This window comes from Aphelocoma coerulescens, chromosome 1, assembly GCF_041296385.1.
Source record: "Aphelocoma coerulescens isolate FSJ_1873_10779 chromosome 1, UR_Acoe_1.0, whole genome shotgun sequence".
In the NCBI taxonomy this organism is placed as follows: Eukaryota; Metazoa; Chordata; class Aves; order Passeriformes; family Corvidae; genus Aphelocoma; species Aphelocoma coerulescens.
The window spans coordinates 120,317,079-120,332,496 of record NC_091013.1 but is presented as its reverse complement, the minus strand read 5'-3'; the positions used below and the strand labels follow the sequence as shown (position 1 = coordinate 120,332,496).

Genomic DNA, 15,418 nt, shown 5'->3' with positions numbered 1-15,418 from the left:
GAGTTTGGAACATTGGTAAATGGACTCGGCCAAGTATAAGGAGTCGAATGATATACAAAGTCAGAGACATGTATCTAGTAAAACTAAGATCACAAATCACACCTTTTTTATAGTGGGAACGTTTCTTTGCTTGTTTCTAATTAATTTGCGCAATAGGATTTGCTCTGAAAACCATTCCTAGAACGTCTTCTGGTACACAACATTTTACAGGGAACAAATCTTACAAACTATCTCATCTTACAGTCTTTTTGCCCTTGAACTCTGGCATTTTTATCCCAGGGCCTTTTATTCAGCTTTCAGTGTGGTGTGTGTAATTTACTCTTCTTCAACTGTAATCTGGAATACCTTCCTGTGTCTCTTTAAGTACTGATATAGACTTTTAAATTTACGTTCTGAACATACTAACTTCTATTCCATCAACTTTAGGGAGACTTCAGCCTTCAGATGAGGCAGAATGTGTTTCATTAATAGTGCTTGTTGAGAAACAGGAGACCTCCAAATAAAGTAGTTGCTCGTTGGTTTTGTTGCTTACAACAATTCACAGACTTAGGTAAATTATCTTATTAATACTAGCAAAATAGTAACTGTTTCTAACATCGTTGCACAGGTAAATATTTCTATGAAGTTGAAAATGGTTGTAAAAATCCTTTGCTTTGAATTGAACCATCATCGTGTTTTGAAAATACATTCTTTGTTTTTGCCTGTGCATAAAAAAATTGGTTCAGTAGCTGTTACCAAAGAATTTATTTTTCACAGAATCCTGATTATCCTGAATCATTTAGCAGTAGATGACTAGAGATCCAAAGTAGAACTAAAATACTTTTTTTTTCACCAACTTTCCTGTCAGACTGTTCCTCCTCGAGCTGGAGTTATCAGCGCCCCACAAAGCCATGTCCGTCCCTCGGGGGCAAGGCCAGCACCTGAAACTCAGACCAAACCAGTCGAACCACCAAGGGGTAAGTTTCCTTTAGAAGTTAAATATAAATGTCACTATTCAGTCAAGAGCTATGGTCTGTGGTTTGAATGCTTTGTTTTCAACAGGTGTCTCCACTTTTCACTAGAAATTGAGATTCTTGAGTGTAATAACATTTCACAGTTTGTGTTAAGCATCCAGAAGTATTGCAGACCCTTTCTAGATGCTGATCTCAAGATCATGTGAGATCTTGACCCACAGATTTCACGGTAGCAGAGAAACTCTGCAAAGATGGTTTTGGTCTGAGCATGCCGGTGTGTGCCATTGTGGCTACTGATGACCAGACACTCTATGCACTGGTTGTTGATTTGGAATAGCTTTTATATCTGACTCTCAAAGCAGCTTCCTAAACTTACAGTTTAAAAAAACCCTTTATCTTTATAAACATATCAATACGCATTTTATAAAAGTGACTTCCAAAATACTTTTTGATACAACTGAAGTACATTTATGAGTGACGTGGCTTCTGGTTCTCTGTTTTGTGTAAAATCACAGCATGGTTTGTGTTGGAAGGGACCTTGAAGATAATTTAATTCCAAGCCCCTGCCTGTGGGCAGGGACATTTTCCACTATTCCAGCTTGCTCCAAGCCCCATCTATCCTGGCCTTGGACACTTCCAGGGTTCCAGGAGCAGCCACAGCTTTGCTGGGCAACCTGTGCCAGGGCCGCCCCACCCTCACAGGGAAGAATTTCTTCCTTAGATCCCATCTAACTCTGCCCTCTGCCAGCTTAAACTTTAGTAACAATTTTTAATGGAGATCTGCTGAGTTTTTGATGGTTTCTAGTCTTGTTGCCAAGATCACCTGCTGTTCTTACTGCCCCTTCCTCTGCAGTTCGCTCTGGTGCTTCCCCATCCTGCCATCCTTCAGATTTGTTACAATTAGTTACCCTGAAAATCACTGGAAATGTACTTCCAGGCTCACCATTGCTTCCTGAACCGCTAAAGCCTCAGGCTGCTGGACCTGCTCAGCCCAGCGCTCCCGTGCTCAGGATGCAGGAGCCCCTGATCCCTGTGGCACCGCATCCGTCTCAGGCAAGTGCCCCACAAAGTCTGGAGCCCCCCCAGCCGCCGCCCCGTAGCCGCTCATCTCACAGTTTGCCTTCTGAACCTGCTCCTTCCCAGCAGCAAGTAAGTAAAAAAAAAAAACCCTCGTAGATACATTCTTTCACTATGTAAGTTAACACAGCTTGTACTGAATGCTGCAGACTTGTGAGGAACCCTTAAAGCAAACACAGAAACAAAAATAAGGGTCCAAAGATTGGATTCAATGGTCATGGGGCCCTAGGAGAGTACTAATTGCTTATGTATTGTCCATGAATAACGTCTTAAATACTAAACATTGAATTAAGGATTTCTTATGATGGGCTTACAACTTATGGACAGCTCATTCTTAAAATTATGTTGTCATTTGGCAACTTTGAATGGAAAAACACTCAATCTAAAAAATTAAATTTTATAATGATATGTGCATGACAAGCTGTATAGTAAGTAGCTAGCACAGGTTTTAAATAGTTACTGCATGATGTGGTGCTTTATGTTGGTGATCATTCATTATTTATCACTGTATGATAAATAAATGAATAAATTAAATCAATATATTAATAAATACTTAAGACAAATAGAATTCTCCCCATTCCCCAGTGTCAGTTAAAATATAGAAACCTATCCAAATAATGTGAAAAATTCATACAGCAACATTAACATTGTGTTCTCTGGGACCATTTAGACTGTTAAAATAAAAAACCACCAATTTTTCCTAGGAAAAGCCATAGTTTCTTACTACTGCTTAAAAATGCAGATGCAGGTTTTCAGTGCTGCTCAGGTTTTTCCTTATGCCTACGTCTGAAGCCATTTTTTTGCTACAGCAGTTAATGCCTATTTTGTACCACAGGGAAGCAGCCAAATTCAGTCCTCAGTGAGCTGATTTTTGAATTCAAATTGAAAAATATCTTTAAATGCTTTTCCTTTCTTTCTCCTGAACCTCTTTCTTTGCCTGTGAACTGCTTTTCATTTTGGAAATTTAGACAAAAAAAATGCACTTTTTGAGGAAAGGTCTTTAAAGAAATACAAGGTCTTTTGAGAGGTAGTGAATTCCAAGCCCATCCTTCTGTGCAAATCTTGATTGTAATACTGAAGAACCTAAATCTCTCCTTATAAAAACAATTGCTTGTACAGTGTGAATATTCAGGACTCTGTTTGCATCCATACATTGAAAAAGAGAATTAGTTACTGTAAATAGATCGTCTTTATTGTAAAGAAAGCAGATTCTAGTTTTTCATAGAATGAGAGGCATTATGGTTTTTTCGGCTTGCAAAACAGTTACTACAGATGAGGGATCATACCAACACAGCTCCCAGAATGAGAGCTATGGGTTTTTCATGTTAACAGGTTACTAGAATGAGACCATGCCTGCTCAGATCCTTATCATTCGTCTCCAAAAAGTAGCACAATCAGCTGCACAATGAATGTCTGTATGGAAATATCATTAGAATGGACTTGAGTTGGATTTTTTTTATGACTCTTAATGGTCAAGCTTACAGTAGAATGCAACAGAAATTGAAAATTTTGTGTAGTGTGTGTAGTAAATACTTGTGGTTTGTGTTCATGGCTCAAAAAATGGCTTTGTGAAAACTTCTGAAAGTATTTTTAACATGAGGTTGCTTTGTTTCTTGGATTTTCTTCCTAACTTTCTTTCCTTTGATGTCTGTTTCTCTTTCACAAGCAGGAGCAACCGTCAGGGTAACAGGTATCTGACTATTTACCAACCTTGTATGTGGTCTCCATCTATTCAAGCAGAAAAGATGTATGAATGATGTTTTCATACATCTGCAGTCCCATCCCCGTTAAAAACCACCTGTCTGCATTCATGGATTGACTGTCATACCATAGTTTGCTTTTTCCTTTCATAATGCGTTTAAAAATGAGACTGCATTTATTAGTGCCAGAGAAACTATTTTGCATCATCATCTTTTGTGAAACAATTGGACCCTCACCTGTGTTGCTTACTCAGTGCTGAACCTCCTGGTCTCGGTCTGTTTGGGGAAAAAAAGATCAGCGTTGGCAATAAATGTCCTCTTGAAAGCAAATAAATCCTGATGCTATTGCACTGTCAAAATATTTTTCAAACTAAACCCCATATTTCACATTTCTCAGGGAACAGAGAACTTACTATGACCCAAAGTAAAATAAACTGTTTGTTACAATTCTAAAAGCATTTGGTTCCAGAATTACTGAGAACAAATTTTTACCTAGAATAAGGAGCAATTTGGATTCATAGTTTCTTTGGGATCTTGTGCTTTTAAATGGCCACAGAATTTAACCAGCTGGTGCCAGGCTGCATTTGATTTCTATTCCTTCTACAGTTCAATTTTTCACATTTTCCCTTAAGTTACTCAGTGCCTTTGTTTTAATATTATTTTGCAAAAGACTTCAACTATAGATGGCCATTTCAACTGTTTGGGTATATTAAGTTTATCTGTTGAAATCATAAAATCTTCTTGTAACATTTGAATTCTTAGAAGCTGTTTTAACTTCAGCTTAATTCATTTGATAAGGGGGAAGTTCCAAACTCTGTTCTGTCGGTGTGCGTACTGAACAAAGTAGGTACTCCACCTTTTTGGACAGTTCATACAAGGTAAAAAAGTTGCATTGTTGTTTGAAGCAATGTATAAAAACAGGAATATTTTGGTTTTAAAAGCTGAGAAATTAGGTGGAGAAAATGATCTTCTCCAAGGGTAACTTGTTATTTTAAATGTGAAACCAGTGATTGTCCCTTTCCATGCCAAGAAGTGCTGGAGATGCCTACGGATGCCTGTCTACATAGAAATGTCTGACTGCATATTCTAATAACACTAATGTTTCCTTTCATTGTGGTGCTTTAATGCTGCTTGTAACATCAGTATGATAAATTCCCAAACAATGTAACCTGGAGCTTTTCATTTCATAGTTGTGCTGGGCTATCCCTTGTTTACTGTACAGTAGCATTTCCCGAACATTTTCTTACCCAACTTTCACTTAGTGTTTTTTGCTGGGATTGTGACCTGCAGGAAGCAGGTTCCAGCTGCATCAGCCGCTGAGGGGAGGAAGTGGTGTTTAACAACTTACAGGCTTTTTGTTAGGCAGGGGGTTCAGGCTGTTGTTTCTGTTCTAGTTAAAGCAAAATTGGGTTGAAGTTTCAGCTGACGAGTGAGAATGGGGGAGGTAGGAATAACCCAGAACCAGCTGTGATTCCTGAGCACGTTGTTTCCTTTGCAGCTGAATCCCAACGGGACATGCATCACTAACCCTGAACCCCAGCTCAACAGTGACCCTTTTGAAGACCTGTCATTACAGCTGCTCGTGTCCAAGATGCAGACATCTGTCCGAACATCACCTGCTCCAACCTTAAACCACAAGGAGTTGATACAGTTGCCTTCAGCAACACAAACAAGTGCTGATAATTCGAAAACTGTAAATTGCATGCCAGCAATGCCTCCTATTCCAACCTTTCACTCATCCCAGGAGCATCAGCACAGCTCTCCAAATCCATTTATTACTGGGCTGAACTGCTCAAATCCATTCACTGAAAGAGCTCCTAACGCTGGGAACCCATTTAGGACAGAAGTGCGGGAGTCTGGGATAACCTCACAGGTACTGGTAGGACCTTCTGCTTCCCACCCATTCCCTTCTCTGCCCCCCCCCAGCTGTAACACAAGCAAGCCTGTATTTCCTGTAGATGTGACTGAAAACACATTTTGCTTGCGAAGTAAATCTCTCAAGGTAGAAAACATACAGCCCAAAGGGTGGGTGACATTTGATGAGGACGAGAACTTCAACATGAAGCTGAAGCCATCTGCGAGTGTTCCGGATTTTAAGCGACTCGGCTCCAGGAAGTCAGCTGGATGCCCAAGTTTGCTGGGAACTGAACAGAAGACTTTCCTTGGTTCAGACTTTAACTTTGATGGTGACTGGAATAAAAGTTCTACTGATTGCTTCTGTACAATGCCAGCAAGAAAACCACCTGCACCCCCTGTACCATCCAGAGCAACCAGCAACAGGTCCCCCGCAGACCCCTTCCCCTCCCCGGCACCCAAGGTGTCACCAACTCATGATTTTACAGAAAGATAGATGGTCAGAGATACATGAGGTAATATTTGTTGCTACATTTATCCAGTAGAATAATTGGGCATTTGAGATTATTCTGTGTGCAATAATTAATTGTTAAATGCACTGAAACTTAACTCTGCTCATAAACAGCCACTTCTGCTTGTGTATAAATTTTGAATGTGTATATATGGTGGAGCACAAAAAATTGTCTGAAGTTTATTAAAATCCCGATGTAATAGTATTTGAATAGACAAAAAGAGAAGGGTGAGCTACTGTCTCACTAAAATCTATCAATCCTGGACATAGATTTTGCTTAGGGAGCTCTTTCATTTCTGTTCCCCTTTGTGGAATTTCACAAGAAGAGGCTCCCTGCTGGTAGCCTCCCCCCCTCCCTTTTGACTGTTTTGTTAGTTGATATTTATAAGTATTTACCAAAGAGCTGCCAAAGTTTATTGAGATTTGAATGTTGACAAGTATTGTTTAGAAGCTGTTTAATTTATAACAGAGGCTATGGATATTTGTGAAGCTTATATTTGAATTTGAGGCACAACAAAAATAGTTTACTTTCAGAATAGAAACAAAACTTTGCATATTAATATATTCAATTACTCTCCTGCGTCAGTACATTTCAGTTATTAAATCCTATTGTGACATACACTCACTAGCACTAATTCAGAATAATTGTTCCATATCTTCCATTTATTCATTACTATTTTAACTATGCTTCTTTTTTTTTCCCACAAATTGGAAACAGCTGATACAGCAAGCTTTTCCTCAATCTCTGGAAAAAAAATCCCCTTGGCTTCTGAGATACAAAGCAGTATTTACCAGTTGCAGCCTATGTAGCGTGCCAGCCAGGGGGTGAAACAACACACTTGGATTGTATTTAGAGTAGTGAAACACCCCAGGGCAGCACGCTTTTTACATCCTCAAATGCTCTCACAGTATGATCCATGAAATAATCCACTATTCCTTCGGACAGCCCCTGGTCAGCCACGAGCTGCAGCCGCCTAGAGGAGTGACAGTGAGTTTTCTATTGCGCTTTTTTCCGTTCAGGTCATTCAAGTTGTACATTTGGAACAGCAGTGGTACTACTTGTGCTTCAGTGTGTGAGTTACCTTGTTTTATGCTGTTGCTGCAAACATCTGTGTGGTTGATGTTTTGGTATATTCTTACATTAGCAAACCAAATTGGGGGGGGAACTTTTGCTAGTGGGAGTCACGTGATCAGTATGTTGTCAAATATTTAATTGCAGTGATTAAAAACTATCTGTCTGAACTGTACCTGGTGTGCGGCACCTCTGCACTTCACAGGACTGTGGGGACCGCGGGGAATGCTCCAGAATTCCAGTATCTGTATAAATATACATATATATATATATATGAGCTGTAGTAAGGTGCTGCCATGTGTGGATGGGGGCAATGAGCAGCAGTAGACGCTGTGAAAACACAGAGGATGGAGGTGGGACCCACTCCCCACGTGTCCCTGGACTCTGTTCCCGGTGTTCCCTGTCCCGGTCCCACTCACCTGTCCATGGCTGTTTCCCCTGGGACACCCAGGTATGCGTGAAATATTCCTGCCCTTATGATCCCAGTGGTTCCTCTCTGTCTGTGCCCCTGTGTTACCAAATCCTCTAAAATTGTCAGGATAAATAAAGCCCTCTAAGACCGTCTTTTTAGTGTCAGTGAGTCAGGCATTACTTTATTCTTGGCCAGGGGATGTGTGGCTGACAAAATTCCAGCCTCCACACAGACCCTGACACAGAACTTTTGCACTTACTGATACATTTTAGTAAACAAAGACGTTAATTTATTGGTTCTAAATTACATAATTATCTTTCATTCATTAGTAATCTGTCCTTTAATGGTTATTGATTTCTCACTTCTTATGCTAATTAGTCCATATTTTTAGTCTTTTTCTATATTTCCCTTTAGTAGGGAATTTCCAATGCTGAGTCTTTACCTGGTAGTTTCTGCAGTGTCCTTGTGATCCATAAATTCTGCATTCTAAATGTCCAACCTCACCACTCCCTCTTTCTCTCCCGGGCTTTGTTCATTGGAGCATATCAGAGTTAGTTTCTCGAAACTGAATGTTTCAGTACTTTTCCCAAGCTGTTGCCACAAAAATAGCTTATGACAATTTTTCTAAATGCTGGCTGAGAGTAATTTAAGAATAGTCCGCTATTTGTAATTTATATACGTGTAGGTGATGATTAATTAAAATAATTAATTTAAGCGGCAATTAAACTCCTTAACTGCAATTATTGAGACGTTCTAGTGTTTCCAACACCGGGCCGGGCGCGCGAGCCCTTCAAGCGGCTCCCGTGCCCTCACGGGGTGGCCGGAAGCGGAAGCGGCCGCGGGACCGGCGGAGGCGCCGTTGCGGTGGCGGCGTCTCCGGAGCGTCCCGGCGGATCCCGAAGGATCCTGGTGCTGCCGGCGGGGGCGGCAGCGGCCCCACCGCGCTCTCAGGGCGTCCCGAAGCGCCGGGAGCGGCCGGTCCCCGCGTTCCCTCCCTGCCTCCGGTATCCAAGGACTCGGCTCCGTTGCTGAGGGGCCGCCCCGCCCCGGCCATGGTGCGGCTGCATGTGAAGCGCGGCGGTGAGAGCCAGTTTCTTCTGGAGACGCCGGGCAGCGCCCGCCTGGCCGAGCTGGCGCCGCTCGCCGCCCGCATCCACAACGGGCGGCTGAAGGTGCAGCGCCTGTGCTCAGGTACCGCTGGGGGGCCGCGGGGGGCGGGAACGGCCCTCAGGAGCCGCCCGGGCAGCGGGAACGCGCCGCCTCCGCACTTAACGGGGCCGTGATCGCACAGTGCCACCGCATGTGAATTCCCGCCTTTGGTATTTTAGTGAGGGCACTGCACAGCGCTGAAAATTCTCTCGCTGTGTGTGCCGGCAGCGGCTGCTTAAGTCACGGAATCGCGGAATGGTTTGGACTGGGAGGGACCTGGAAGCTCATGCAGTCCCACCCCCTGCCGTCGACAGGGACATCTTCCACTATCCCAAGGTTGCTCCAAGCCCCATCCAACCTGAACTTGGACGCTTCCAGGGATCCAGGGGCAGCCACAGCTTCTCTGGGCAACCTGTGCCAGGGCCTCCCCACCCTTACAGGGAAGAATTTCTTCTTCCTGATATCCGATCTAACCCTGCCCTCTGTCAGTTTGAAGCCATTCCCCCTTGTCCTGTCACTCCAGACCCCTGTCCAAAGTCCTCCTTCAGGGCACTGTGAAGTGCTCCCTTATGACCAGCAGTCCCCCAACAGGTGTGTGAGGTTACATTGGCCACCACATGCATCCCCTGACATGCAATGGAGTCTGTGATGTGTCTGAATTAGCACTGAGTTCACTTCTGAGGCAGCCTTAAAAAACCTTTCCTGCCCCACCGTAGGGCTGTCAGAGCAGAGATTCCTGTCAGGTGAGCCTGACCTGGGGGTGCAGTTGACCCACACCTGCTGTGCACCAGCCACAGTGTTTGTGGGGTGTCTGAGGCCCTACTGAGGCTGCTCTGAAATTTAAAAAATCTGACTAGGGAAATACCAAAAAGAAAAGGTTTATGGCTAGAAAGTACCATGCGGGTTTGCGTCCCTGCACATGTCATTTGTTATGTTGTTTTATGGGTATGTGAAATGTATACATTTCAACATTATTACAGCATCCGTATCTATATGTGTGTTTATAGCCCTCATTATTTATTCCCTGTACTTACTTGTTGAAAAACTGAAAGCTAGGGGCACAGTTTACCTGCACGTACATCGTGTGAAAGCCTTTTGGAAATGGACTATAGTAACAGAGACTTTTAATCTCGTTCTCTAAACACTCTAAAGAGATGGAGGAGCTAGCAGAGCATGGTATTTCCTTGCCATACAATATGCAAGGACTGGCAGATGAGCAGATCAAAGAGCTGAAGTTAAAGGATGAGTGGGCAGAGAAGTGTGTCCCAAGCGGTGGAAGCATCTTCAGGAAGGATGAAATGGGGCGAAGAAATGGATTTGGTAAGTCAAATGTAAATGCTTGCTTCTCTCCCTTCAGACACAGATAATCTGTAATATAACAGGGAACAACAAATCCCTAATTCTGGAATGGGATAGCCAAACTAATGGTCATACACACAGGAATTCTGTCTTGGGTTACAACCTGGGGTAATGCTGATTTACAAGCCTAAAGAGCAGTATCTCTCTTCAGCACATAAACAATCACCAGGAGCAAGTTTGACTGTTCCGGTTTAGTTTACTCTCCCCATTTGTAAATGTATACTTGAGAACTGGTTTTCTCCGGGGACTCCAAGATACATTAACAAGTTGTTTTTCTAATATTTCTCCTTTTCTCTCATTGCCTGGGGCTCAGATTCACTGAACATGTGTTTGTAAGTGGGAGGACAGCCTTATGATATTGATGAAGTTGGAGTATTGAACAGTGTGTATATGTAAGCCAAACCGAGTACTGTCAAATGATGCACTTAAGTGGGACATAAGCTGGGAATGAGTATGCTTTAGCTGTATTTTTGTTTTTGAGGACAGGCTTGTTATAGCAACTAAAACAGGTAACTGTGATATGAAATGTACAGTGTATTTGCAAAACTGTCTTTGCTATTAGATTGAGATTTTAATTAGAACAAAACACAACTGCAAGCTGTTACGCCCACTTAAAGCACATCTGCTAGTACAGCCCACAACAGGCCAGCAGGGAAGGAGCCTTGGTTTATGTTGTGGAGGGTATGGGATTATGTTTGTTGCTTTCTACTTAGTACCTGTGTCCCAAATGAAGTTCCAAGTCATAGAACCATGGAATCACAGGATGGTTTGGGTTGGAGAGGACCTTAAAGCTCATCCTGTTCCAGTCCGCTGCCATGGGCAAGGACACTTTCCACTAGACCACACTGCTCCAAGGCCTGTCCAACCTGGCCTTGGACACTTCCAGGGGTCCAGGGGCAAATACCAGTCACATATCTCTGGGGAAAAGTGAGTTTGTTTGTCCTGTGAAAAATACTGCTTGTTTCTTAAGTTAGTAAGAAGTACAGGAATGAACTATCCAACTGGCAAATAGGCTGTAGCGTAGTGGTGTTTCTCCTGCTTTACAATTTCATACTGTTTCGTTTGCTCACAGTGGGGTCTGGACAGGTTGTGTGCTTGGTTTCTTGGCAGTAAGTGTAGACTATGAAATATGTATCTTACTTTTAGCTCCAAATGAAAAAATGCAGCAAGTTATAAAGAAGACAATAGAGGAAGCCAAGGCATTAATCTCTAAGGTAAGTTTCCTCAAGTGGTGTGTGGGGCTTTCCTAAAAAGTGCTGTGGAGCTGGGCATCTTAAGTGAAACCAGACTTTTCAGTGCAAGGACTGACAGTTGTTGAGAAATGCCATGAAGTGAATAGCATAATAAAATCTGACATTTTGGTTAATGATTTTCTTTGAGGCTTTTGGTGAGTGGTTCAACAGGTTAAGGAATCAGATACTAAACTCCAAGGGAATGCTGGCAACCTAGCCCGTGTGGAATGATTAAAGCACGTTCACCCAAAGAACGCATCCACACAATTTGCTATCGATACGTTCTTTGGGTGAATGCTTGTCATGCTTTCTGGTGAAAAATTAACTGCATTCTGTGCTGTTCTTGGAGTTCATGAAGTTTTTTGACTTTTATGTGTAATTAATTGAAAAATGTGTTCTAATCTCTTAGATTATCACAGAATCACAGATGATTTGGTTTGGAAGGGGCTTGAAAGGTCATTCAGTCCCACCCCATTGCCATGGTTAGGGATGCCCTTCCACTAGACCAGGTTGCTCAGAGCTCAATCCAGCCTGGCCTTGAACACTTCCAGGGATGGGGCAGGGATTAGGCCTTGGTTTGACAAGCACTTGGACTCATGCTCAGTCCTGCTGAGTGTGTGCGTTCAAAGACAAGCACAAGGTTTGCCCTGATGGCATGGTGCTCTCAGGTATTCAAATTCACATTACTAGGTCTGTAGGTGCTCTGTGTTGTGTTTCAGCTTTTGTAGTAGGACTTTGCAACACAAATTTAGTAATTTGTGAATGGAGTTAAGGATAGTTTGGGAAGTGGTTTATTTGGTTCACCACTTGATAAAGACAAAAGAGAAGAAATGTGCCTGTGTATTTGTGGTTGCACTGGCCAGTTAGCCAGATCAAGAACGTCCACAAGGAGGCAACATTCCCTTACCCTAGTACTTAAGAAACTCTTAAATCTATTGGGAAGAACTTAATTTCTTCTCTTCCAGATGTGTCATGTTTCTTCTTTATCCGTGCAGTAGGATTTAGAATGATCTCAAGTACTTGGTCTTATGTGTCTCTGCATGAGCTGTGCAATTTGCCAAGCTTTACACTTCTCATGTGTGCTTTACTTTTTTCTCAAGTTTTAAGCCCCTTCTCTATCCCTTGCTTTAATTCTGCTGGCTTGAATCATGTTCATGAGTCACAAGTGCTTGGAGCCAAAGCATTCCTGTCTGGTATCTGTGGTCATATGTGTCCTGGTTTGAGTCCTGTGTCCCACAGGCCGTTGTTTCCTGCACAATTTAGTGAAGATGTCCTTTTTTTGTTTCCTCCCCCATCCCATGTAAGCAGGCTAAACAGAGGCACCAAAGGTGAGAGATGTACTCCTGAGTCAGTATTCCAATGAGGAAATTTGCACTCCTAATATCTTTGGGCAGCCTGTTAGCTCTGCTCAGATATCCCATCACTGAACCTTTGAACTGGGCACAAAGCAAAGTCTCTCTGCAGGTTTGTTTGTATTGCCAATGATCCTTGTCTGTATTTCAGAAACAAGTTCAGGCCAATGTGTGTGTTAATATGGAGACGGTGAAAGATGCGTTGGAGCAGCTCCGAGGGGCTGTGATGATTGTGTATCCAATGGGATTGCCTCCACATGATCCAATTAGGATGGAGTTCGAAGATAAAGAAGACTTGTCAGGAACTCATGTATGCAGTGATGTATTCCCTTTATATGTAGTCCCTGAGTTAAACATGGGCTATGCTGTTCTTCATCATATCAGTGAAGGCTGTTTTCACCTCCAATATGGAGAATTTGTTGCCCAAAATGTTTCTATTAGACCAAGATTGAATGGAATATAAATAAAAATGCCATAGATGAGTATGAGGAGAAAGATCTAGAAGTAGAGTGTAAAATTACACTTCATGTAAGGAATTCCAGAATGATTTTTTTTTTTTTTCCCAGAAAAAAAAATCTGGTTTTGGAAAATAGAAAGCAAGAAACAACACTCCCCAACTCTTCACCTTATTTATTTTGTCACAGGCTGGAACCGAAGTTATAAAAGAATCGGAAGCACAGCTGTGGTGGGCAGGAAAGCAGTTGGAAGAAACAAAGTTGCTCTCTGACTACGTAGGCAAAAATGAGAAAACAACCATCATTGTCAAGATCCAGAAAGTGAGTATTGCTTGGAGATTTCTCTACAAGTTCCTCACCCTTGGTTGTCTGTTCTCTGTGGGAGAGAACTATCCCTAGGAATATAAAATGGATTAGATTAGTTCCAGCTTGAGCATCTTAAAACTGTACATCTATTTTATGGTTTGAATGGATTATACTCTTGGGTTTTTCTTCAGTAATTCTTTAGCCTGTCAGTCATGTACTATAGTTGCTACTTCTTGCTCCATAGTGTTTTTGTCAGGTACAAAGAGGTATTTAAAGAATAGATGAAATACAAACTGAAAAGTTTTATGGCCAATCTTGCCACCTGCAGGTTCTGCAGTGCATCCCTGAGAGGGGGTAAGTCAGGTGATTTATGTGTTTGTCACTTAGAAGATCAGAATTGCTTTCTCTTTCCTCTCAGGGTCACTGGAAAATGGTGTGGCATCTCAGTAGCCACTAAAGTCTGGGGTCCCAGGAATGTTGTCTGTTTAATTAGCTGAAGGAACCGCTCAAAGAATGCGGTGCAGTACAGGAGTTTCTCTCTGCCTAAACTGCCTCAGACCCTGTTCATTCTTGAGAGCATCCACTATCTCCGTGCAAGATGCTGTGTTTGCAGTTGCTGACAGCAGGTGTTTTCTGCTTGGTCCATCATTTCTTCCAGGAGCCCAGTAGCCTGGATAAGCAATTTCCTTTTATATGTAGTGGTTTGTAACTCCCGTACTTCCCTGCCTTACTGAGTGCTAAGCCATCCTGTGTCTGTATTAGCAGGGGCGCTAAAGATATGGGCACATCCTGAAATGTCTAGAGTGACATTAAAACAGATGTATTATGTCTTTTAGAGTGGAAACTTAAGTAAAATAGACTCAATCCTGGTGGCATGTTCCACTGATGTCCACAAAATTGACAGCATGATTCAGATACAGAGATGAAAAAATAAACCTCACTTGAAAAAACAACCCTTACTTCCCTGCAAGAGTAGTGAGGCCCTGGCACAGGTTTCCCAGAGAAGCTGTGGCTGCCCCTGGATCTCTGGAAGTGTCCAAGGCCAGGTTGGACAGGGCTTGGAGCAATCTGGGCTAGTGGAAAGTGTCCCTGCCCATGGCAGGGGCTTGGAATTAAATGATCTTCAACGTCCCTTCCAACCCAAACCGTTCTGGGATTCTATGAATGCAGAAGCAGTTTCTCAGCATTTATTTTCCTGTCCTGAGGGACTTTATTAAATTTGACAATCCAGTTGTCTGAAGAAAGGTTTTTGATGTCTTTGTGTAGCAGCTTCTCCTTTGTATCACAAATGCCATCGGCAACGTTTACAATTTCCCTTCCAGAAAGGACAAGGAGCTCCAGGGCGGGAGCCTGTGATCAGTCATGAGGAGCAAAAAGAGATGATGCTGTACTACTACAGGAAGCAGGAGGAGCTGAAGGTAAGTGTTCTTTTGGAGCCTGAGAGCTGAGCTGCTCCGATAGAGCTCAGGCTGTGTCCCTCACCACCTCCCTCCCCTCTCTGCCACAGAAACTGGAGGAGGAGGACGACGACTCATTTCTAAATGCTGAGTGGGCAGACAACCATGCTCTGAAAAGGCAATTTCACGGTGTAAAAGACATCAAATGGGGTCCAAGATGAAGCTCTGCAAACCCCTTCTTAAGCTGCTCAGTTGATGCTCTTGTTTGCAGCAAAGACTTGTTTTGTGTGTGGTAGATTCTTCTGACAGCAGCTGAAATTTTCACTTCTGTGGCCTTAGGTGTTCAATAAATGTTCATATTTCTCTGTGACTGCAGCAGCACTTTCCTCTGCAAAGAATTGAACCAATTCTCTTGAAGTTTGGTATTTTATTAGAAACTTGTAATTTGGATATGGAAGTGTCAATCTATTTCATAGATAATAGGTCTAGTAAATATGCACTGGAATGTTTGGTGGTGTTCAGTGGTCTTTTTACTCTCTTCTCATTCTTACTGTTAGATGGTGTGCTCTGGAGAAGGTAATTTATTTTA

At 42.6% G+C, this 15,418-nt stretch overlaps 2 protein-coding genes across 6 annotated transcripts in view; both read left to right on the top strand.

The window, feature by feature from the left end:
- The window catches only part of SYNJ1 (synaptojanin 1), a 55,096-nt gene extending 47,754 nt beyond the window's left edge, over positions 1 to 7,342 (top strand). For all 5 annotated transcript variants that reach the window (XM_069027224.1, XM_069027242.1, XM_069027239.1 and 2 more), the window contains 3 exons: positions 848 to 956; positions 1,891 to 2,102; positions 5,229 to 7,342. In XM_069027224.1, coding sequence (XP_068883325.1) covers positions 848 to 956; positions 1,891 to 2,102; positions 5,229 to 6,080 — 1,173 coding nt within the window. In that variant the 3' untranslated portion in view covers positions 6,081 to 7,342. The remainder of the gene's footprint in view (positions 1 to 847; positions 957 to 1,890; positions 2,103 to 5,228) is intronic.
- Positions 7,343 to 8,411: 1,069 nt separating this feature from the next.
- On the top strand, positions 8,412 to 15,338 carry CFAP298 (cilia and flagella associated protein 298). The gene is made up of 7 exons (XM_069027204.1): positions 8,412 to 8,770; positions 9,881 to 10,048; positions 11,234 to 11,301; positions 12,823 to 12,981; positions 13,316 to 13,447; positions 14,755 to 14,850; positions 14,940 to 15,338. The coding sequence occupies exons 1-7, from the start codon at positions 8,632 to 8,634 to the stop codon at positions 15,048 to 15,050; spliced, it is 873 nt and encodes a 290-aa protein (XP_068883305.1). The 5' UTR covers positions 8,412 to 8,631; the 3' UTR covers positions 15,051 to 15,338.
- Positions 15,339 to 15,418: the final 80 nt, after the last annotated feature.

Bases quoted from the DNA above. Each gene is read 5' to 3' on its own strand.
- CFAP298 (XM_069027204.1), top strand. From the start codon at position 8,632: ATGGTGCGGCTGCATGTGAAGCGCGGCGGTGAGAGCCAGTTTCTTCTG. The intron at 13,448-14,754 runs GTGAGTATTGCT...TTTCCCTTCCAG, and splicing joins TCATTGTCAAGATCCAGAAA to AAAGGACAAGGAGCTCCAGG. The intron at 14,851-14,939 runs GTAAGTGTTCTT...TCTCTGCCACAG, and splicing joins GGAAGCAGGAGGAGCTGAAG to AAACTGGAGGAGGAGGACGA.